The 23,329-nt window shown below is 35.1% G+C and overlaps 1 protein-coding gene across 1 annotated transcript in view; it reads right to left on the bottom strand.

Annotated features, from left to right (window-relative positions):
• Positions 1–23,329, bottom strand: part of LOC126974787 (uncharacterized) — an 82,512-nt gene that overhangs the window by 26,818 nt on the left and 32,365 nt on the right. The window contains exon 2 of the mRNA XM_050822469.1: positions 5,135–5,302. Within this exon, the coding sequence (XP_050678426.1) occupies positions 5,135–5,301 (167 nt within the window). The 5' untranslated portion in view covers position 5,302. The remainder of the gene's footprint in view (positions 1–5,134; positions 5,303–23,329) is intronic.

The raw sequence follows: 23,329 nt of genomic DNA, 5'->3' as shown, positions 1-23,329 counted from the left end.
AACAATGGATGCATACCCTTACAAATGCTGTAAAACCTTTTAGATTATCGCAGCGGTTGGTGTGTGTGAAGGAATCTTTATAGCAAAGATTATCTCGGCTCAAGGCTTGACAGAATCACCCAATTTTAGATTAATCTCACTTAATTTTCACGTCTTTTACGTGCAATTTTACGGAAATTTGTGTGTTTTTTTTGATTGAGTGGTTTTCTTCGCGTTTTACATTTCAGCTAGAATATTTTTGATTTAAAACATATGCTAAATTGGACTTTTTGAATTTAAATTGTTTTCTTACTCGATACAACTTATTAACGATGAATACATTGAAGATTAAAGGAGTTTTTTAACGAACACACATTTTTCTCTTGAAATTTATTCTCATATGATAAAGAGGATTAAAATTTTTTTTTGCAACCAATAAACTCGAAAGCTACTTGATCATAATCGTTCACCTGAAGAAAATTTTCAAAAAAAAATAAAAAATCGCTACGAATAATAGTGTTTAAGGTAGTTGCCGTTTTATCGTAATAGGTACTTCTAATTGACATAGAATCTTCATGGTTTCAGATTTTTGAGTGAAACTTTTTTCACATGGTACCTATGGTAGGTAATTCTTAAAACTATTCATCACCATTGGTAACGCCAGTCGTCCATATAACACACAATCTTTTCCTTAATCCCTTACATCTTTATCCTTTGCCGGTACAAGTTAAGAATAAACCGCGAGCCGCGATATCTATGGTCGTATAGCATAACACACATTCCGTCAAGTAACCACTCGCGAAGGTTGAGCACCCGCAACAATTAATTATAAATCCAGGAAATCCTCGTATTCTTGTTGATTTGCCGCTTTCTTCGATCGTAGCGATTTCTTCGTTATGTGTCCCGTGATATTATTGTATGTGTCCCTATTAGATACCCAACACATAAACTATATAAAGACTTAGAACTTCTTTCTGTCCGAGGTATATTTATCTTGCGTGTTATGACAAGCATGCATAAGGAGGTCTTGAATTTGCCTAATTATAAAAACCTACTAGATAGCCGTTCGTACAAGATTCCAACTCCAATAATAAATACAACATTTGCAAGTAGATTTAGCCCATTCTTACATACATATATATACAACAAGGTAAATTTAAAATGTTCTATTAAAAATTGCTCGGTCCATCAGGTCAAATTTAAAATACAGAGATGGTTACACACACTCACTTATGCAGACATGGAAGCTATTCTTAAAGTGATAGCTTAGCATTCATATAATGTTAATTCTTTGTAACATGATTAATCAGATACTCACACTCACTCACACCCACCCTCACACACACACACACACACACATACACACACACCCAGAGACACACACGTGTACACACACACATATACAGAGTGCACTTTTTGACCTTTCGGTTCATATTGTTAACCTTAGGATGTAAATTGGTTGCCTACAGGACAGGCTACGCCTAGTGTAGGGACCAAATATAATGTAATATTATGTGATAAAGTGTCTGTATATAATAAATAAATAAATAAATAAAAAATATATAAATTATGGTTCGCCAGCACACTCAGGCGAATATAGAAGAACCCAGGATCCTGCAGAAGAGGTGAGTACCGGCTATTCCCTTTATTCCAATGATTCCTATTCTGTTTACCTGAGAACCCCTTTTATTAATACAGTCCACTCTAAATTCCCTGGCGCAACCATACTTGTGGTCCTTCGAGCCGGATTGCTTCATGATAATGCGAGACCTCATGCAGCACGAGAAACTGTTTTAACTCTACAGGAACTGTAATTACAAACCATCCGTCACCCTCCGTATTTGCCAGACCTTGCTCCAACTGATTACCATAGATTTGGATAATTTTCTACGTGATAAAAAGTTTTCTTCTCAGCAGACAGAGCAAAATTCTTTCACACAGTTTGTCGAATCTAGATCACCACAGTTCTATAGCAAAGGCATAATTAATGACCTTCCTTTTAGATGGCAACAATGTATAGATAATAATGGTTATTATTTTGATTAATTTAATGTGTTAAGTTAAAAAAAAATCGGTTTTTCAGTACAAATCGGCAATTTCATACTTAAACTCAAACTCAAAAATCATAACCAATGTAGAGCAAAGCCGTACATTTTTACTTATAATATGATCAAATTTAGTCTGAGTATGTCAGGGCAAGTTAGTTAATATTAAGAATAAATTTATTTACATCGATCTTTCAACACACGCATTGTCATTAAATTAAAATAAGTTTAAATATTTTGCAAGCTTATACAATATATATATATACTAGCTGACCCGACAGACGTTGTTATTATGAATTTGTCAATAATATTTCATAACATCAAGAATTATTTCGTAAAATATGCTTCCTGTTGTTATAATGAAATTATTTCAGAACAGAACTGTCAAACCGTGCGTCAATAAATTCTCTCATATAAAATATGTCCATGCAAAACAAATATTGGAATTTAAAATATTTATGGATCTAAAATCGAAATAAAAACTATCCTATCTCTCAACTTGGACTAAACTGCACTCGATGAAGTAATCCCCATTAAAATCCGTTCATTAGTTTATAGAGTCCATAGGGGACAAACAACGTGTCACGTAATTTATATATATTAAGAAGACATATGACTACATTGTGATTGTCAATGGATCGACACACTAGTCGGAGACTATATCGTGGAATCAAATATATCTATGATTAACAAAAATCCATTTAACTTGGTAGCCATCATTGGCATTACTATGGCAAATTTTGAACATACTGTAAAATAAGAATTTAATTAAATAACTACAAATTTAACAATACTAAATTTAAAAGTGTGTTAATAAAATAAAAATAAAATAACAACGTGTGTGAGTATGTGTTTGTCTGTGTGTTTTTTTTTTATGGAATAGAAGGACAAACGAGCGTGCGGGTCACCTGGTGTTAAGTGATTACCGCCGCCCACAATCTCTTGCAACACCAGAGGAATCACAGGAGCGTTGCCGGCCTTTAAGGAAGGAGTATGCGCTTTTTTTAAGGTACCCATGTCGTATCGTCGCGGAAACACCGCGTAAGGAAGCTCATTCCACAGCTTTGTAGTACGTGGAAGAAAGCTCCTTGAAAACCGCACTGTGGAGGACCGCCACTCATCCAGATGGTGGGGATGATATCCTAACTTGTTTGTGTGTGTATTTGTAATACATATAACAATAATAGAATAATAAAAACAATTTTTAACTTTTCTGTTTCATTTGTTTTTAAGTTTACCGTTAAAACAGTTAATGTGTGTCATTTAAAATTCTGTTTTATCAACTGCGAACAAAATCCATGCTATCGTCACGGCTTAGGTACCCCTAAGCCGTGACGTCAGCATGGGATACCGTCATACCTTCGGGATGTTTAATTAAGTGACAGTTGATACCTCAACGATATATGATACATTAAGGGATATGATACTTTAAGGATAAATTTATACACATTTATAATAAAGTCCCAGCCACTGTTCAGGCATTATCTGTAAATAAATTTAAATGTTTTATTAAAAAATGGCTCTGTCGTAAATCCTACTACTCCACAGCTGAATATCTAAGTGATCGGACAGCCTGGGACTAGATTATGATTATTGCACAACAGCGATAGTACAATATTGTATATTTATTACAAACAATGCCGTGAGAGTTTCTTGCGCCGTTTCCTTTGCTTCCGAAGCGGTAGTAGTATCTAGTATATTAGAAATAACATCAAAAAGAATTCTAAAGGAATAATTTTTAGAAAATAAATGCCTTTTATGCCTTTTTATGACATAAACACCTCCTGCAATCATTCGAATTAATATCTAAATGCTATAAAAATTATAATAAAACTGCATGACACCCAACATAAACTAAGTTGACTACAGCTGACCACAACTTGTGTTACAAACATAGTTTTAGATATTATATTACCTCAGTGCATAATATTGTTATAATTTACCCAGTTTGGCGCGGCTTTGTACTCTGAATACAGCAATAAGGAATGTCTGTACAACATTCCTTGCGTACTAACTCTGGCACGATCTTAATTTGTGTTATTACGTGAAGCTTTGAGAGTTGTTTGAGAGCAATTTGCGGAATAGACGGACGATAGAGACCTACGGAATCTTTGTCTACGGGTGACAGGTAATCAACTAAACATTACCTACATGAACCACAAGATCCTAGAAAACGTAAAAATTATTAATGTAACATTAACATAAAAAAACATTAATATTACAGACAGCAAATTAAACGTGTTTGTAAGATATGTATATGAATAAACCTAACACTGAATTATTATCCTTTTTACATTTATAAATAGATTTGATTAATTGTAATCCATATATTTGCTGCTATAATTACTGATCTGTATCAGTATCTGAGTTAGAAAAGGTAACTTTTCACCAAATATCGTGGAAATATTTTTTTTTGTTAAAGATAAAAATAAAAAACCAAAAACTTGGTTAATGGAATTTTTCACATAAATTTAAGTTATAGTGAAAAGATTAAAAAACAAAAGTTGTAGATCTTTTTATTACCTACAACCTTGCTTTTTAACTTTTTTCCATAGGACTTGTAGTTTTGCCGGAATTCGAGATAAACCGTTTTTTACACTTAAGCCTTTTTCCTCTTCCCGACCTCAGATTTATTTATCCCTACTAATATTATGAATGTGTATGTAAATTTGTTTCTTACACTTGTATCTACAGAGATAGACAAGAGCTTGGGAAAAGACACAGGCTACTTTTATCGCGATTTGCTTGGTGGTATTGAAATAGGGATGACAGTTCGTTATTATCAAAGATAGCACCATGAAACTTTGTATTTAGGCACTTGATAAGAAATAAATAAAAATTTGTTCTAGCGTTTGTAAAATTAAGACATGTGTGGGAATGAAAAGGGAATCCCCCTTTTCATCCCCACACGTGTAAAGTTCTATTATAGTTGGTAGCTTATAAAAATGTACTAACAACAGCAGTTTGTATGTGTATTATTTGAAAAATGAGTATATTTCAAAAATAAAAAATACTTCCCATGGTAACTATGGCATGCGGACGAAGTCGCGAGTACATACAATGTATATATTGCTAAGATATAATAAAAACTGTATATTTGTATTGATTACCTCCACATAGCTTTGAGCTGGTCACAGGTCGGCTCGTCAGGTTTGGATTCCCGATCCCGGAGCCTGGACTGCCGTGGAGTCAGCACGCCCTCCTGATCCACTCTCTGTGCGCTCGTGATCGCGCATATGCAGGTTGCGACCAGCCATGCGGGCCACGATGACCACATTCTGAAAGGAAACACATTCATCAACTCCAAACGCATATGATATTGGTTTTTTATATATATATATATAAGAGGGGGCAAACGGGCAAGAGGCTCACGGGATGGGGAGAGGTGAGGCAACCGCCCATGGACATCCGTAACAACAGGTGTGTAGGTAGGGGGTACGCTTTTTATTGAAGGTCCCTAAGTCGTATCTGTTCGGGAAGACCGCAGCCGGTAATTGATGCCAAAAAGTGGCTGTGCCAGGCAAGAGATTTCTTATTTATTTGAAGTTTTTTTTATCACATTAAGGGATGAGATGAGCAGGCCGTTCAGCTGATGATAATTGATACGCCCTGCCCATTACAATGCAGAGCCGCTCAGATTCTTTTAATACCCAAATTTGTGAGTGGCACAATTATTGCGATATAAGATGTTAAGTCACATTTTCCCAGTAATTTCACTAGCTGCGGCGCTCTGCAGTCCGAAACACAACAATGTTTACGCATTACTGCTTCACGGCAGAAATAGGCGCCGTTGTGGTACCCATTATCTAGCCGGCATCTTGTGCAAAGGAGTCTGTTAAAACTGGTAAGCACTAGCTATTTTAATGTATACTCTTTCTTTTTTCTCTACATACATTTAAAAAGAAATTGAATTACTTCTTGTTTCAATGTACTTTTTTGGATTCTTCTCAGCAAATCCTTCCAACTTAAAAAAAATATTGAATTAGGCAGTATTTTGCATAAATGCATAAATATTCAAATGTTATATTATTATTATATGATTATTTTCATTTTTTGACATATAAAATAGATAAATGCTCGTGGCCGAGTGGTGGGGCGGGTCGTTCGAACATTCCCTAATACATATTTTCTTTTATTTACTTACACTATTAAGTAAAAACGATTGAGTGCCTTATTTAAGTGCATCACTTTATATGAATTGTATAAAATATAATATAAAAGTTTTAACAAAAAATCAACCGACTTCAAGAAAACTCTTCCAAAACAATAGATATAATATGCACTAAGAAGTATTAAAATAATTGCGTAATTTTATACAATCTAGGTAATTAATCTAATTCTAGTCACAATTATTGTTATTTTTGGAATTCGTGTTCATCCGCCGTGGCCCCGCTCTCGCCTCCACACGTCGCGCGTGCGACACAAGCACATCTCATCTATAACTATGTATATAGTTAAAAACCTACCTTTACTGACACCGACTATGTCTATGTATATATATTTACAGCCGCTTTCAATAGCGTATCTCTAGTTACGGATATATTGCTTACACCGTTATGTCCAATATAGTTATAGTCCAATGCTTTATGTCGATAGGTTATTGAAATGAAAGTAAGCGTAAAAGGGTAGATATGTCTACCTCTAGTAACTTAAACTAAGGATAGATAGGTTATTGAAAACGGCCTGTAAATGTTGCCTGTTTGTGTTAGAAGGTTATGGCTTATGAGTTATCCGGAGAGTTCGCTCGCTCCAAATTTTGTCGAGCCAACACCCCCTGAGGATGCCTCGTATAGAGGCGAATCACGTGTCGAATTGGTTGAAGACAAATCTAATATATTAAATACATAAAATTTGGCAGCCATATCGTTCAAAAATGTACATTTTACAAAGATTGCAATTAAAATACACTGGCCTGCAAAAGTAAGTATCACACTTTTCAAATTTTTTTTTTCTTAACTATAGAAGGTAGAGATTTAAGATTAAAAACGTTTTGTTGCAAATTTTATAGGCTTTAATTCTTAGAAACTAAAATTATACATTAGTAACATTTTTAACTTAAAAAAGATAAAACAATGAAAATAGACATTTTTAGTTTAGTGTAAAAAAAATCGACTAAAATGTATTACAGTATTATAAAAAGTATTACATGTTATTTAATTTTTAATTGGTAGCTGGTATTGCCTCCTCGAGCTCTGATTAGAGCTTCGAGCCGGTTTGGCATACTGAACACTAGGTTTCGGAGCCGATGTTGGGGAATATTCTCCCATTCTTCTACCAGGGCCTGCTTTAGTGCCCTGAGGGTAGTAGGTGGTGGTCTGCGATTTCTGACTAGCCTCCCAAGCTCATCCCAGGCGTGTTCAATCGGGTTGAGATCAAGACTTCTTGATGGCCAAGCCATCACGCTGATACCGACCTCCTGAATATACTCTTGTACGATATGAGCCGTGTGTGGCCGGGCATTATCATGCATCAGCATCGATCCATCACCCATATTTGCTAAATACGGCCCTGCATACTCATTAAGAATCTCTTGAGCATATCTTTGCCCAGTGAGGGTGCCATTTTCTATGGCTACTAGCTCTGTGCGACCTTCTGAAGATATGCCAGCCCATACATGTACACTGCCTCCACCGTATTGGACTCTTTCTGAGATGCAGGCTTAAAGGTATCGCTCACCAGGTCGCCTGTAAACACTTCGCCTTCCATCAGAAGTGTAAAGGGAGAATCGAGACTCAACTGCAAACAAAATTCTTGACCATTCTTCTTCATCCCACTGCATGTGTTCACGGGCGTATCGCAGTCTCGCTACTCGATGCTGTCTCTCGAGTTTTGGACCACTCGCTGGTCTTCGGGGTTTCAAATTTGCTTCAGCAAGTCTTCTTCTCACTGTACTGTCACTAATGTAGTCCCTCCGGGTCTGAAGTAGCTGTTGCTGGACTTCAACTGCATTTTGGTGGCGATTTCTTAACACAGTGGAAATAATATAACGATCTTCTCGGGTACTGGTACACCTGGGTCTGCCATTACAAGGTCTCCTCAGATGGTGTCCAGTCTCTTCGTACCTTCGCTTTACCTTCTGGACCGTTCGTACCGTCGCACCCACCATTCTTGCAATGCGACGCATACTGATGCCTAGTTCCAGAAAAGCCATGATCCTAGCACATTCTTCAACTGAAAGAGGCATGATAAATAAATGTTATGTGCTTTTTAGCATAAATTTTTAAAACAAGACCCATCGATCTTGAAAAAAATTTAAAACAGAAAGTAAAATGTAAATGGTAAAATTGTAATTCGGAAACGTCCACTTTGAAAAAGGAATGGTTTTGTTTTTGAAGTTTTTTTTCAGCCAATTCTTAAAAGAAGGTTACCGACTATAAAGTTGTTTTGTACAAAATTAAATTCTCTTTGGAGTCCTTTTTATTTCGAAAGTATATCTTGTGAACTTAAAACGTTATCCCAATTTTAAAAGTGCGATACTTACTTTTGAAGGCCAGTGTAGATTGTAAAACGACAAAGTCGAAATATTGATTTTATATACTGGCAATGATTTTCTTACCACTCATTAAAGCTCAAATCTTTTCCAAATTGGTGGTAAATTGTAAAATGTATAACTTTAACCGTAGTATTTAAATTCTCTTTGAATTTGACAACTATACCTGTCATTTCTTTAACCAAAATGAATTTAAATTTTTACCCATATAATTACATTTACGAAAATTGATTTGACCTAAATCCGTTTTATTGTGTTCTGTGAAATGCTCCTGATAATAGAATAAGTTTAATATCGATACAATATGCTCATTTGTATTTGAGGTATCCGTTTAATCCCAGAGTACTTCGGAACTCATAATCTTTACAAGGTTATTGTGTGTGGGTACGAAATATATTGGAATTATAAGTATTTGGATACAACTCCTGAAGATCCCTTAGCCGGCTTTCCAAACCAACAATTTCATCTTAAAAGAACTGAAGATAAAAGAAAGGCTATCGTCGACTGTGCAACTACGAATTCTGAAGTTCTTTTGTCATATCTCCAGAAATGAAGGATTGATTGAGTTGTTGATAGTGCAGGGCCAAGCAGAGGGGAAAAGAGAGAGAGGATGCTCACCCACGCTATGGACGGATCTTATCAAAGCAGTGACCCAGTGGTGGTCTGAAAACTACGGTGGAGTGGCCCCGCAATGATACAAACCGTTAAAAGTTGAGGAGCATCGTGCGGGAGGCAGTGTGACCCAAAACTAAAGAGACCAACGACGAGTAATTTTGCATCATCTTAGCGGCCACTACCACTCTGACAAGAGTGACCGATTGAGAAGAATGAAATATATATTGTTTCCGGATTGAGCAAGTGAAAAATCAAACTCAAAATTTAGCCTCTCAATTGTCTAAAATTATCATTATTATCATTTTATAGATTTTAACAACCTCCAGTTAAACATGTTTCATTGCACCGTTTCCCGAACCATGTCACCTATTCATTGGTATCTTTCAACGCGCTCTTGGACAAGAATGCTCAATGGGATCCATTCAATGATGGGTGGACTTTCCTAGTTTCTGAACTACTAAGGTACGCGGAGAGCATTGAAATTGTATAATTAATTCAATTATTCTTTAATATTCCTTTTTTGTTTGTAATTTTTTCTTTTTGTGTTTCGTCTAATTAGTGTAAGTGGCACTGCCGTGCAAATTTGACGGTAAATAAATAAATAAATGTTTTAGGATAGTGAACTAAAGATTATCATTATCCATCTAAATATTCCTAATTCTGTCGTCAAGTTTCACAAAAATACTAACATACTAAACTACTATTACTAATATCCCTCAAAGTGAAATAACAATGGACAACTTTTCTTCGAATTATTTATTTTTCTGGAAACAAATTGTAACCCAATGTTGCCGCTTTTTTGTTGCTGTAGATTTTATATTTTGAAACTACCTGACCCGACAGACGTTGTTCTGTACGTAATAAATAAAATACTGTTGTTTTGTGAATTTGTCAATAATATTTAATAACATCAAGAATTATTTAGTAAAATATGCTTCCTGTTGTTATAATACAATATGTCCATACAATACAAAAATTGGAAATAAAAATAATTATGGGTCCCAAATAGAAATAAAAACTATCCTATCTCTCAAGTTAGACTAAACTGCACTCCACGAAGTAATCCCCATTAAAATCCGTTCATTAGTTTAGGAGTTCACTGGAAACAAACATCAGGACACGGGATTTATATATAATAAGATAGATAGAACAAAATGACGGTATTTTTTAAATCATATCTCAACTTATTACCCCGTCTCCTTGTCATTTATAAATAAGTTTTACATGAAACCATAGAGTACACCAGAACTCATAAGTTGGCACTTAACGAGGTCGTGTTGGAAGAAGCAGCGACCGGCTTATGTGGGTGAGGGGAGACCATTAACTGGCGAGATAATCCACATCCAGCAAACTTGTGATGACGTGTGACAGCTTTTGTTGTACTTGCCGTCCATTGCGTGTTACTTTAACATACACTCACTAGTTTCTATAAATGAGACACAGTGGAAAGCAACTCTATAAATATGTCCATTCAGTATGACAAGTATGTTTTTCTACTCCTTTTCCTTTAACTGTCATTTATACAGCGACGATCACTAATATGATTACAATATCTGGATGACCGAGCCTTGAGCCAAACTTGAACAAAAAAAAAACAAATAGGAAATCTGAATTCAAACCGGGCTCTTCTGCTTTCCAATTAACCCAATGTCCCATCTGATCTATTATAGTCTTGTATATAGTGGCAAAATTAACTTATGTATTCTAATGTTATTGTAGCTGTTTCTCATTAAAACACGGATAAAACTACATTTTATTAAATTCAAACCTAGCTAAATCGATGTCTCGCCCACGAAACTACCTGTATACTAAATTTCATTAAAATCGTTATATACAAGAATTGCTCGTTTAAAGATATAAGATAATGTCGCCAAAAAAGCACTGTTACATGGGGCACACTAAAAGTTTTGCACTTCTGGCTAATCGGAACTATTTGAATTTCGAATGTTATATTTTTTGAAACGTTTCAACCTTCTTAGTAATAAAAAAGCAATTGGCGGGAAATCATGTGTCACTTGTTTTTTATCACACATCAAAGTTCTACGTACGCAACGAAAATGGAATTAAGTCGAAAACATTTAAGAGCGATGATTTTTTATGATTTTAAAAGTTCTCTCTCTCCGCAGCACTGTGCCGCTTGTCTTCAAAATGCTTTTGGGAGAGAAGCACCTTGCTTGATCACAGTGAGGCGATAGTTTACTGAATTTGAGAGAGGTCGGGTTTCTTTACATGACGAATTTCGTGAAGGGTAGAGTGGTGGATTTGGGATTGGTATGAGAAAAAATTCAGAAAATTTGACATGAAGAATTGAAAGTTCGGAAACTTTGTTTTCATTGGATCCCTCATGAACTGACAGCGGATCAGCAGCGGGCTCGCGTGAAATGGTGCTCACAGATGCTAATCAAGTACGACCAGGGGCATGCGAGCTGATGAAACTTGAAATTAAGATTTAACTTTTTAAGCAATCAATAAATTATGACTTTTTCACTAATTATATGATAGTATATTGCATATATTATATTAAACGAAGAGCGGCTCGAATCATCACGACGATAAACTCAAGATCGGTTTGATTTTTTGGCGTTGCGTAGAGATGTGGATTCTCTCTGTATCTTCAACCGAATTTATCACGGAGAGTGCTAAGAGGAGCTATTCCTCTTGATTCCGGCGGCCGAATTCCATCACCAGACTTTACGTCAAGATGCAAAATACCACCCGCTTCACGTTGACGTCTGGTATTCCACAACCGCGCGTTTTGCAAGAAATTTCTTGCCTAGCACAGCCACTTTGTGGAATCAATTACCGGCTGCTATTTTCCCGAACCGAAACGACTTGGGGACCTTCAAGAAAAATGCATACTCTCTACATCTCTTGACAGCTGTTGTTGCGGATGTCCATGGGCGGTTGGCTCACCACTCCCTATTACGTGAGGCCCTTGCCCGTTTTCCCCTTCATAAATATAAAAAAAAATCTTCTACTGCATACAAGACGGTGGAAGACAACGATGTATTTAATACGATATACATACGTAAACTCATATAAATACATAATATTTATTATTAATTTATATTAGTGGTTAGCGATCCTACCTACTAAGCTAGAGGTCCCCGGCTTCGAATCCCGGTAGGTGCAAGCATTTATATGATGAATATGGATGTTTGTTTCCGAGTCATGGATGTTTAAATGTATTTATGTATGTTTATATGAATTTATGTATGTTTAAGTAAGTATATTGTATTAAATATATCATTGTCTTGTAACCCATAACACAGGCTATATATGCTCAACTTGGGGCAAGATAATTTGTGTAAGAAGTGTGTCAATATTATTATTAAGCAATCATAAATGCAAGTGCAAAGAAGGCTCCCACCAGTAAATACTGTACTGTGTATAATTATTGTACGTATATAAGTATATAATTTAATTAAATCTCAATCAACAGTTAAACAATGCAAAGCAACCATAATAATTGTATCATTTGGCAAATGTAACGTCCCAACTCCCAATTGAAACAATTCGAATGATCGATCGAGGTCATTCGTGTTCGGTTCTATCGCCCACTTTACGAGAATCGTTATTGTGAAAACCATTTAATTGTATTTTAAAATTAAAAGTCAAAGTCGAATAAACTTTATTCAATTAGGCTTAAACTAAGCGCTTTTGAATCGTCACTACAAATATTCCTTTTAAATTTCTGAATTTACCATATGCTCGTGAAAGTTGAGCTCGTGAGAAGAACACATAAGAAACTCAACGGCCACTCTTTTCAATCAAATAGAGTATTTTACAATGGCTGTAACATACATAACAAATTAGTTTGTTAGTTGCTGCATCCAATATATGAGTCGTGTTAAAATAATATAAATTATTTCATAAAAAGTAATAAAGAATAAACTGTTTAAATATAAATTATCGTATATTGGACGCATCAAACTTTAGAGCTTGAATTCATTGTTTGTGTAAGGATGCTTCGTGAACACGATGGTCGTGATTACTGTCACAATAAGTAATTGCATCTTACAAATACAATGATTTATTAACTATAACAGGTCGACCTTTATTACTGTTATTTGTCCATTTCAATTAATAGTATGTCATATTGGCGCTAAAAGCACTCAATTTGGCCTATAATCGTTCTGTGGTAGCCCAAGGAGTCATGATATATCATGTTCGCAAGAGTGTAATAAACGCTTATCAAATCATTCAACATAAATTCTGCGCATGAGGCACTATGGTTAAGTAGAAAATACTGAAGAACTCTTACCAGGACACTAACGGTGCACTGCACATTAAACAAACTCCTCTCAATCTTTGTCCTCAGATATTGCAGAGTGTGTAGATTCTGTTAATAGTGCAGATGAAACCCCGTTACAGATTCTCTCTGAATGTGGCCCTTTAATGTCTAACAGAAGCATTTGTTTGGGAAGTCCAATTCTCCAGCCACTTGAGATACGTCAGGTTAATGCAAAAGATATAATAAGATTCATGAAAAGAATCAATCTTAGCAGTTAGCTATAGTTAACAGTGGCTATCACAATAGATCACATTGGTCTCAGTGAAACAGTGCTGCACTGAAGTCGCTTTACAAACCATAACCCTATGGTTAGAGAGGGCAATGGAGAGGGATATGTTTGGAGTTTCTCTGCGTGATCGAATCAGAAATGAGGTGATTCGTAGGAGAACCAAGGTTATCGACATAGCCCAAATGATTGCGAAACTGAAGTGGCAGTGTGCATGGCCCATAGCTCTACGGAAATATAGTCCACGAATGGCGACCACGTACCTAAAGACGTAGTGTCCCGTAGGGCCTCCACAAGATAGACAGACGATCTGGTCAAGATCACCGGAATGCGTTCGATGGAGATCTTTGGGGGAAGCCTTTGTCCAGCATAGCAAGCTGTCCGGCTGATGATTATGATGAAAGTTTATCTTTTGACGTACTAAGTAATGTAAAAAAATATTGATGAATACTATCTGTAAAGATAAATTAAGATCTCTGCTGTTCCGTGGGAGTCTAATGAAATGAAAATAACTGAAAGGTGCTTCAGTTTTAATAAAAGTAGCGCGGAGTGCATCTTTATTAATAAATCAATAAGACGGAAATAGTAAAGCTCAGCGGATATTGCACGGTGAAGGTGAATCTTATCTTTGAACGAGCGACAACAAAGCCTTTGTTCCCAGTATGATTCCATTCTGTGAGAATTTATACTTTATTTTGTACTAGTTACAGCCTGGGAATTTTCTCAGGCATATCAACTCAGACACCTATAAAACCATACATATACACATATGGAAATATTCGACCGCGTGCAATGCAATTCTACTTGAATTGTCGGGGATCCAGTGCTCTGTGAACGGCTCAATTACCTGGCATTCCGTAAATCTGTATGTCTATAAAAAAAAATCAATAATATTTTATTTCGTAGGTAACACACATTACACTTGAAATATGTAATTTTGTCATACAGCTCATTCGGAAGATTCCTTACAGAAGATAGAGCAAGAAACTCTAAGGTTGCTCTTTTCAAAACAGAATGGTATTACAATTTATTATTTTCAATTAAATTTACAAAAGTGATGCAACAACAATACTGAAACGTCAGTTACTAAATGCCTTACACGAGTAAATCAAAAAAACATTTACATTAATAAGTAAATACACAGTTAAAGTTATTGAGTACATACATATAGTACAAAACAGTAGATGTATCAATCCACATATACCATAAATAAAATAATGGCATTATACGAGCATTTTATTAGCATATTAAAAGTATATAAAAACTTTTATTTAAATAAAATAAAGAAAATAAAAGAAATATAAAAAACATGAAGCAGACTTCTCGGTGAGTGGATCATCCAACCACCACAAGTAGCGCCTAGTCACGAGCATTACGAATGGACCAGCCATCGCCTCTGTCGACTATATTTTAAGGAAGCGACCCGCCCCACGTCGCCACCACAAGCACTTGTCTTAAAAGTTCATAAATCTTGATATGTCTGTTCACATACCAGGTTGTGACTTCATCTATAGGATCTACTTTACAGATGATAACCTGCTCAACCCCAATATTTATATATTAGGAAATTTACTTGAGATAGTGGTCTTTCAAACATAAACAATTTGTTATATATATTTCTGAAATATCTAAACATTTATATCGTAGCTATAAATTTCCACAATAATCGCAAAAAGTAATACAAAATCCCTTTGAAGTTGCCCCACAAATGTATTCATTGAAAATATCGTCCATTTCCATGCTAAAATCAAATATAAATTTTTCATTTCTATGCCATCACATTTTATCGGAGGGAACTTTCATCAGAGTCTTCAAGTATAATCAAGCTATACATAGAAACCTCGCGTGGGTCACATTTTTACGTAAACGTACATTATAAATCGTTTTATTGCCGCCCACGATACACCAAACATATTTACTGTTGAACCTTTGAAGAAAATATATTTGAATACATAATATAGGAACTTATTTGGGTTGTAGTATTGTGAATCTTTGGGGGAGGCCTTTGTCCAGCAGTGGACGTCTTCCAGCTCATGATAATGATTGTGAATTTAAAATAAATTTTGGGGGTGAAATATTAAATGGTAATTATAAAAATAAACTGTATAAGCAACATAATTACACTGCAAAACATAGGTCATAATCTATATATAGCTAGCTGACCCAGCAAGCGTTGTATTGCCATATAAAGTAATAAAAAAAAATCAATACAATTTGTTATGTTTTTAAACTGATAACCCTCACTTCTAGGATTAATACACAAATAAAATTTGAAAAACAAAATTTTATGAACGATGCGGGATTCGAACCCACGACCTCCGGCGTTCCGTGCTGGTGCTTACAGGTTGTGGCAGTGTTTTATGGAGTCTACATGAGAGTTGAACAAAGCAAACAGAATTTTATAACGAGGCGGTAATCGAACGGTTAGCTCAGTGGTTTAGAGCACCGGCACGGAACTACGGGGGTCGAATCCCGCATCGTTCATAAAAATTTGTTTTTCAAATTTAATTTGTGTCAAAATACAATAATTAAAATTTTTAGGGTATAAAAATAGATGACTACCAATTCTCAGACCTACCAAATATATCATACATAAAATTTATAGTAATACAATAATCATTATATTCGATTGCCATATCGCGACACTATTGGATGGATTAGAATAATGTTAATATCGCGATACAAAAGTTAGTGTTGATCGTAGATGGGTGAAGTTGTATGTACATTTTAATACTGAATCATAATTAAATAAATTAAAAAAAATTAAAATATAAAATTTAAAAAAAATGTTAAGGGTCAACAACCCTTATCACTTAGGGGTATGAAAAATAGATAGTAGCCGATTCTCAGATCTACTGAATATGCATATAAAATTTGGTAAAAATCAGTAAAGCCGTTTCGGAGGGGTATGGTAACTAACATTGTGACACGAGAATTTTATATATAAGACTATCTGACCCGACAGACGTTGTTCTGTAAAAAAATACTGTTTTATAGGAACTTGCCGATAATATTTCAAAACGTCAAGAATTATTTCGTAAAAAATGCTCCCTGTTGTTATAATTGTTTCACAGCGGAACTGTCAAACCGGCACTAAATTCTCTCATAGAAAATATTTTATACAAAACAAATATTTAAAATAAAATAATTATGGGTCCCAAATCGAAATTAAAATTATCCTATCGCTCAAGTTGGACCGAACTGCACTCCATGAAGTAATCCCCATTAAAATCCGTTCATTAGTTTAAGAGTCCATCACGGACAAACAACGTGTCACGTAATTTATATATATTAAGATATAAGAGATTTATACCTATATAATGAATCATCAAGATATCTCTGGAACCATAAGTAGTAGAGATTTGAAATTTGGTAGGAATATTTCTTTCGCCGAGTAGAGGTCAGCTTAGCTGATTTTACGAAATCCCCCTCGCAATAGTTTTTTATTATGAACAGAACAATGGCTGTCGCGTCAGCTAGTTTATAATAAAAAAATGGAACTAATTCAAATATTTTTATCCAAAATAGGATAAATAAGCATCTTCAACATTATTTGTTACAATTGTTATGTAAAGTAATAGAGGAAATCGATGGCTGGTCCATGCATCATGCTCGTGATCGAGCACTGCTTGGGTTAACTTTGTCATCGGAAACAAAATTACGCTTCAAATAGTTAAATTGAAATAATACCTATACCAAAATCTCAAATGAAAGTTACGGGTCCGCGCTTATTTATGATGAAGTTACTTAATGTCGTGTAAGAAGGTGTTGCGAATAACACATTAACACTGGTCAGAATCGCGCCATTTATTTACGCCGCCAATTTTCCTGTTTATTCCCGGTGGTAAATTGCTTGGAAGAGCCCGCGCAACAGGTAAGGTCGTCGATAATCACATGAGGTCTAAATGAAAGCCGGAGGGCTTCAGATAACGTCACTTATAATCTATTTTCCTGTTGTATCACGTGCTTTCCTTGTCACACTTGTGAATGTACGGACGATTACTAAATTGAATCGGAATCAATGTTCGATCCGATGGGATTACTAATTAGTAATAATTTATAAGTTGTCACTATTACAATGTTGTCGAAGGATCCTTACACTAACAATATAAAACTTACCAATACTATTTTTATTAATAATTTTTTTGTAATAATTTTTACTACATTTTCTCTTAACATTTCATTAATTATTGTAATTGTTTATTGAAGAGTTTTTGAGGTATCGCTTTACGTTGGTCAAATTAAATGTAGCAGTTATTATTGATTGTGTTAGATTATTATGTTATAAAACGAAACCATTAAAATATTTGCATGTCTGTCAAGACGAAACATGTGCCTAACTTTTAAATTTGTAATAATAACTTTACTTGTGAATGTTTCTGCGAAATAAAGAACTTTGACTTTGATAAGTTCAAGCTTTAAAGGTCGATGCTTCCAATATACGTTAATTTATATTTATAAAGTTTATTTTTTATTATTTCTTGTGAAATATTTGATACTTAAAATGGATATAACATTGAATATGATTTATATATTGGATGAAGCAACTTACAAACTAAATTGTTATGTATATTACAGCTATTGTTAAATACTCTAATTTATTTTAAAAGAATGGCTGTCGAGTTTCTTATATGTTTTTCTAAAGAGCTTTACTTTTTCCGAACATATAGTAGATTCAGTAATTTCAAAGAAATATTTATAGTGACCATTCAAAAGCACTTAGATTTAGTCTATTTGAATAACGTTTGTTTGACTTTAACTTGGATATAAATATTATTTTTATTCTCGTGTAAGAATCTTTATAAAGTATTGCATAAATTGTTTACTTTAAAATTCAATTTAAATTTAAATATTATTATACAAAATAGGATGTGATATCACTTATTGTAAGTCAAAAACTACCATCCATTCGAACAAGTACGCCTGAGACCTGAGAAGAACGGGCGCAAGAAACTCAGCAGCGTTTTTGGTCATAAAAGTATGGTTATCATGTTATATCGTACTATAACACTCATTATTTAATAGCCTGAGGGCGGTCGCTCCAATCCTAATCAGTGGTATCATTAAGAAAGTCATTTATATTACGCTAACCCTTGCCAAGCGAACAAATGTATCAATTCTCTCACAGCTCAAGATTAAAGCCCGTCTGTCCACGATATGCCACCAACGAATTCTTTCGTATTTTAGTCACTTAAGGGTAATGAGAGCCTGGAGAAATTGATCGTAGTTGGGAACACAAATGGCAAGCGAGCCCGAGGCTGATCTCCTACCAAATGGACCGACTAAATAAAATACTCTAGGTCCCCGAGGTTTAGCTCAGTTGCCAGGGCCGCGATGGACAGAAGCCGATAGAAACAAATACTTCACTCCAAGTGCGGAGCACTTGTTGATGACCAGGATCCTCAGTCATGAGCTTTTTACCACACAAACGTTTTATAACAATTCTTTTGAAATTCGTAATGCATTTGATTTGAACATTTCGTGGGATGTAGTCGTAAAAGCTTTCCGCAACCAATGTTATGTATCTGTATGTGGTCAATGGAATTCGTTTCCAATATTTTGTTGAGCAACAATTAATATTGGTCAATCATACCGGAAGCCCGAAACTAACACATCGCTACACTTCGATCGATACCATAAGCGACTACGGCGTAGTGAATGCTACGAGAGACGTAGTAAATTTTATTAGATACGAACAGATGCCCGTGTCTACGTGGAAAATTTACAGTTGAATTAGATTTTACCCAACTTCTTTTTTATAATTTTATTCCTTACTAGCTGACTCAGCAAATGCCGTATTGCCATATAAAGATAATTAAATTAAAGTTTGTTTTTTACCTGCTGTGAAAGATATAAATATTCTAATTAGTTATTCATTTTAAACTATTCTTTCAATTTGATTTCTGAACGACAGGGGATTTTATTTTATTTTTTTTTAATTTCGAGCATTTTCATATTTATTCACATTTTAAACCTTCTCTGAACTTCCACAAATAATTCAAGACCAAAATTAGTCAAATCGGTACAGCCGTTCTCCAGCCGTTTTCTTCTGTCAATAGAAAACATATGTAAGTATTCGGGAATAATGTAGTCTAAAGCCATGAAATGAATCAAAGTTAATGTGTTAGAACTGAAACAAAAACGTATTTATGAATGATTTTATAACTACATTTTTAGTTACATTTGGTCCAGATCTGATAAGGGCATCCATGAAGAAACCATAAAAGTCATAAATTTGCTATACATACGTATAGCAAAGTGGATGTAAATTTAGGAATAATTCAATATTGCGACAACCGATTCTTTTTTTACTGGAAAGGATATACTTCAAAGACAGTTTGGTGAGAGTTTGGTTAGGTTCTGATTACGGAATCCATGACAAAATCGTTACTTTTCCGTTGAACTCTTCAATTCTTAGGATACTCGGATATTCTTACGATACTCGGCTGAATCTTTTTTATGGTATCCGGATATTTAAGTCATCTACCATTACAAAGTTATGGCCGTAGTAAGTAATTGTCGTAGTCGACTCGACTCCTTTACGACTTACAGTAAGGGTGCGATCTGTGGGAGAACTTCTTACTGTTTGTAATCAAATTGCGAAACGTTCATTGCTGCATTGAAAAATTTAGTGTATTTACAAATATTTAGCCAAATTGTTAGTTTGTTTACTTCAGATTCACTAAAAATCATAAAATAAAATAAAATAACAAAAACCGACTTCAAAAACACTATTTCAATAGATATAAAATGCACTAAAAAGTATAAAAATATTGCGTATTTTTTTTACAATCTAAATAATTAATCTAATTCTAGTTATGATTATTGTAAATTTTGGAGTCGGTGTCATCCAAGATAGGTTTGTAACTACATACATAGTTTTAGGTGAGATGTGCTTGAGTTGTGAGGAGGCTAGAGGCGAGAGCGAGTCACGGTGGAAGGACACCGATTCCAAAAATGACAATAATCGTAACAAGAATTAGATTAATTAATTATATTATATAAAAATACGCAATTATTCTTATTCAGTTTATCGCGATCAGACAGACAGACAGACACGGCAGAGAACTTTGTTTATAATACGTAGTGATGATTGAGTTATAGTTCGGTGATAAGCCAGAACAAAAATATACTAACAACCATGTTAATGTAAACTACTGATGACAATAATTTCCGCTTTTGAAGCAGAGTAATTATTATTATATATAATTCAAACAAAACAAATCTTATAACTATATTTACAATACTACGACTACATAAAATTAAAACTATCATTACGTGGAAGCTTACCAAGAATACTGGCAGCATTTCCACGTTGGATAGCAAGGCTGATCCGTTGACCGAAATAGCTCCCAGCACTTGGGTTTCCAGTAGCCTTATTGAGGCGCAAAGATAGTATTTTGAACATTTTCTGCACCTCTGGGCCCCACGGGCCAAGTGTCTCGACACCAAACGGCACAAAGGTGTATGACTCACTGAGGCCAACATATTTGCGACGCTTGCTGTCTACGACAGTCGAAGATTATTATATTATATGAAAAGCTTCTTGAAGCCCAATCAAAATAGAAATCAAAGAATATGCACATAGAATTTGTATGTGCAGTGAGTGTCAGAGCACGAAAAACAACTCACAGGCAAACGTAAGCCTGCAATGGAAAGAGTTCGTCCTCTTACTGTTTACTGGCATTTGCGTAACTGTTTACAAAAATCTGCTTAAAATTATTATCCGAGTTTCAGGATTCGTATTGAAAAAATCACCGTAAATATGTAACTATCGACAAAAGCCTACAGATTTATTTAGTGGTTTTATATTAGAGCAGTGGTAAGAATGAACAAAGTCACGTGCCGACATTGTACGTGTTGACGTCAAATTTAAATGAAGGTTTGTACGTGGGTGGCATAAATAGATCCATTATAGAAACAATAAACTTTCTATTTTTAGAGTTATCCAAATGATTTATAGATATATTTAACATTTACGTAGTCTAGCTAAACACATGATCGTATTTGGGCACGGCCGAAACATCGGCCAATTGCCATGCCAATTTCGCGGCCATCTGGAAGGCAAAGCCCAATTGGCTTCGAAGAAACTGGGCGTCATAAAAAGAGCACGGCAATAATTCAAGCCGGCCCACAAAGTAGACAAAGCGCAGGTCCGGCCACACATGGAGTATTGTTGTCATCTCTGGTCTGGCGCACCACAGTATCAGCTCAATCCATTTAACCGCGTGCAACGCAGAGCAGCTCCAATTGTGGGGGACCCAGTGCTCTGTGAACGGCTGGATCGCTTGGCGTTGCGTAGAGATGTCGCTTCATTGTGTGTCTTCTACCGCAATTTACACGGGGAGTGTTCCGAAGAGCTGTTTATCCTGATTTCTGCCACCGAATTCCTCCTTCGCACGCCACAAGTTAGGATACCATCCCCACCATCTGGATGTGTGGTGGTCCTCCACAGGGAGTTTTCAAGGAGCTTTCTTCCACGTACTACAAAGCTGTGGAATGAGATTCCTTGTGCAGTGGACATGGTTGCCATCAAAAAAAAGCTCGTACACCTTCCTTAAAGGCCCGCAACGTTCCTGCGATTCCTCTGGGGAATGTGGGTGGTGGTGATCCGTACGCTCGTTTATCCCCCTTTTCCATCAAAAAAAAGGCGCAAATATGATTAATGAAATAAAAAAAAGTTTAGATATCCAAATTTTATGAGTTTTGATTCATCTGAGATTTGCCTTTCTCTAATATGACAAGTGTTTCGCCTCTACACGAGGCATCCACGGGAGATGTTGACTCGCGGAATGCTGGCACAAGACTGAACTGAATGAGCCGAAAATATGGTGCGCTGTTTTTGAACGGCTGTTGTGACATATTATTCCCAGAAGAATCACGTTACAACGGCGAGGAGATCCAATTTGTATTGTATAATGTAAACATGTTGTTTTGCGTTTTATTATTTTTAATTGATTGATTGAAATAGTAAAAAGAAAATAAGACATAAGGCAGCTAGTGTCTGTTACTTTTGCATCACCACACACTAGAAGACCAACATCACTTAGAATTATTAAATAATCACAAAATAAAGTACTAACCGCACCTTATCACTTCAAAAAAATCATCACGGTCCACTGAATCAATGACAAATATAATTGATCGTATATTGATATATAAAATATCGTTTATTTGATGCACTTATCTTTATAACTTTTTTTTTCTATATTTATTTAGGGGCCTTTATATGTATGTACATGCCAGTCCCATTATTATCTATTAACATTAACACTAAAACAAAAGAAAAACAAAATTCTTAACTTAACAAACTAAAAAAAAAAATTTTAACAAAAAAACAACCGACTTCAAAAACACTATTCCAAAACAATAGATATAATATGCACTAAAAAGTATAAAATTATTGCGTATTTGTATACAATATAATTCTAGTTACGATTATTGTAATTTTTTGAATCGGTGTCCATCCGCCGCGACCCGATCTCACCTCTCACCTCCTCACGACTCAAGCACATCTCACCTATAACTATGTATGTAGTTACAAGCATATTTTGGATGACACCGACTTCAAAAATTACAATAATCGTAACTATTAGTAGATTGTATAAAAATACGCAATTATTTTTATACTTTTTAGTGCATATTATATCTATTGTTTTGGAATAGTGTTTTTGAAGTGA

The sequence above is a fragment of the Leptidea sinapis genome, chromosome 33 (assembly GCF_905404315.1).
Source record: "Leptidea sinapis chromosome 33, ilLepSina1.1, whole genome shotgun sequence".
Classification (NCBI taxonomy): domain Eukaryota; kingdom Metazoa; phylum Arthropoda; class Insecta; order Lepidoptera; family Pieridae; genus Leptidea; species Leptidea sinapis.
The sequence above is the reverse complement of the archived record's forward strand: the minus strand, read 5'-3'. Positions and strand labels throughout refer to the sequence as shown.